Consider the following 2,102-nt stretch of genomic DNA (forward strand, 5'->3'; position numbering starts at 1 on the left):
ATTTTTGTTGATTGATTGATTGATTGATGTATTTACTACTACTACTAATAATAAATAGCGTAATTTATCTGCGCATTTCGATTTTCTAAAAAAAAAAAAGAAAAAAACGCACACCTTTTTTTTCTTTCCATTTCCTCGCTCTCGCGTGTAAGTGCGTACGTACGTACGTGCGTGCGTCTGTTTGTTTGTCTCCTGTCTGCCCGCTGGTTGGGGAGGGAGAAAAGAGAAGAAGTGTGGAGTGTGGTAGGCTGGTGGTGGAGGAGGAAGAACATGGACGCAGTGTGACGTATGCTTTGATCAGCGCCAATGAGCGGGCGTCCTGTGGCCTCAGATCTTCCCCGCGCCGTGCCGACCTATAAAACACGGGGGCTTGCTGCGTGAACAGGAAAAGAGAGTTAAACCCACGGCGGAGCCGAGCCTCGACAGAAGAGCCAACGATTTTTACCCGCGCTGCTTCGAACTGTTTGCCTGGTGCATAAACGCATGGTTCTGAACTAGAGATACAAAGAGAAGACGGACGAAATAATAATATAGCCTAATAGTATCGCCTCAGTTGTTCTCACTTGGAGCTTGAGATAAATGCTGTTGATTCAGTGCAGGGAAGGTCTGTGTTGTGGATTTTGAAAAGTACTATCATTATCTTTTTAATTGCTCAAATATTGTGTGGTTTTGTAAAAAAAATTGTGTTTGCTATTTGAATTTTGTTGGAAAACTTCGTGACAGTTCTACATACTACGGGCGGTGAAACAATGTTCAAAACATTCCTTTAAAGTCGAAATCGTAAACGAACGGAACAAAACATCGTATTGTCTTTCACTTGCACAGAAGAGAAACCTTGACATCTTTATTATTGGTGGAGTGTTGTGTTTATCCCGGGAAATGTTTTGCCACAGTGGACGGTGACACCCCTTTAAGAGGACTGTGCTTGTAAGCGCTCACAGCCTTCGTGTTCTCTCACACACACCTGGACGTTTGGACCTATAATGCCTTCTGTGTGCGCGCTGCCACCTATTCAGTCTCACTCTATGGACGAGGTTTACTCACGAATAAACGAGGTAGTGCTCAAAGCCATGAAGACAGAGGCGCTCATCCTGTCTGTGTCCGTGACAGGCACACCGACCTCCTTCGACAACGACAGATACAACCGCCCCGACAACACTTACGACAACTACGAGTGTGAGTCGATTCGTCTTGTCTTCTTGTGCACCATCCCCCTACTTTCTGGTAGTTTTTTTTATTTTAGAAAATACTTTTTTTTTGAGAAGTTGAGAGAGGAGAGAGTGCCTTTTGGGGCAAAAGTGGTGGTATATATTCCACCAAGCGAAGCTACTGTTTCGAAAGTTGCTGTTCTGCAACCATAAAGACTTTCGATTTTGCTTGATCTAATTATCATGTGTAATGCATTGCATGTACAAATTGTTTGGGCTGAGTTGCGATTGAAAGGCCCAATCAATATGTATGAGGCTTTTCGTTAGGTTGATCAGTGCATCTGACTCTGCTATACACTCTGTCTCTCTCTCTCTCTCTCTCTCTCTCTCTCTTATCGATATCTTCTTACGTCATGCTCTGTGAATACACACCGTGGTTTTGGGGGTTTTTTCTGGTGTGTGTGTGTTGGGTTGGGTTTTTTTCTCTTTCTCTTCTCGTTTGCCATGTCTGCAACGACCAAAAGTCGAAGGTATGCAGCAGATGCCGATAGCTAGCTAGTTTCACGCCGAATCTCCGCGGCGAATAATACATTTCAGATGTGATTTTTATGACGTCAGTCGGGTCTAAAGGGGGGCAAACTGTATCGTCTCGCAATCTATACCGCCCGCTTAGAATTATATTCCGGTGAACTCAGAAAGAGTCAAGGGGATGAAGATCGAGTGAGGGGTTGTTTTTTGTTGCTTTTTTTAAGAGTTGAAAGGCTGTTTTTATTTAATTTATTTATCTTTTATTGGGGGGTGGGGGTGGTAAATTAAATGGTGTTTTTATTTTTTATTTTTTTATTTAATTCTGCAAAAGTTGACAATGTGTTTAAAGGAAGCACTCACTAAACGCTCTGGCTTCCCAAGAGCTTCTGGTTGTTAATAGAGCCAGTCTCTCTCTCTCTCTCTCTC

The 2,102-nt window shown here is 43.1% G+C and overlaps 1 protein-coding gene across 1 annotated transcript in view; it reads left to right on the top strand.

Moving 5' to 3' along the window:
• Positions 1–378: 378 nt before the first annotated feature.
• Positions 379–2,102, top strand: part of LOC101859123 (cAMP-specific 3',5'-cyclic phosphodiesterase 4D) — a gene marked incomplete in the record, with an annotated part of 28,054 nt that continues 26,330 nt past the window's right edge. Inside the window, 1 exon segment of the mRNA XM_013086739.2 lies at positions 379–1,176. Within this exon segment, the coding sequence (XP_012942193.1) occupies positions 984–1,176 (193 nt within the window).

This window comes from Aplysia californica, unplaced genomic scaffold, assembly GCF_000002075.1.
Source record: "Aplysia californica isolate F4 #8 unplaced genomic scaffold, AplCal3.0 scaffold00499, whole genome shotgun sequence".
Taxonomy (NCBI): domain Eukaryota; kingdom Metazoa; phylum Mollusca; class Gastropoda; order Aplysiida; family Aplysiidae; genus Aplysia; species Aplysia californica.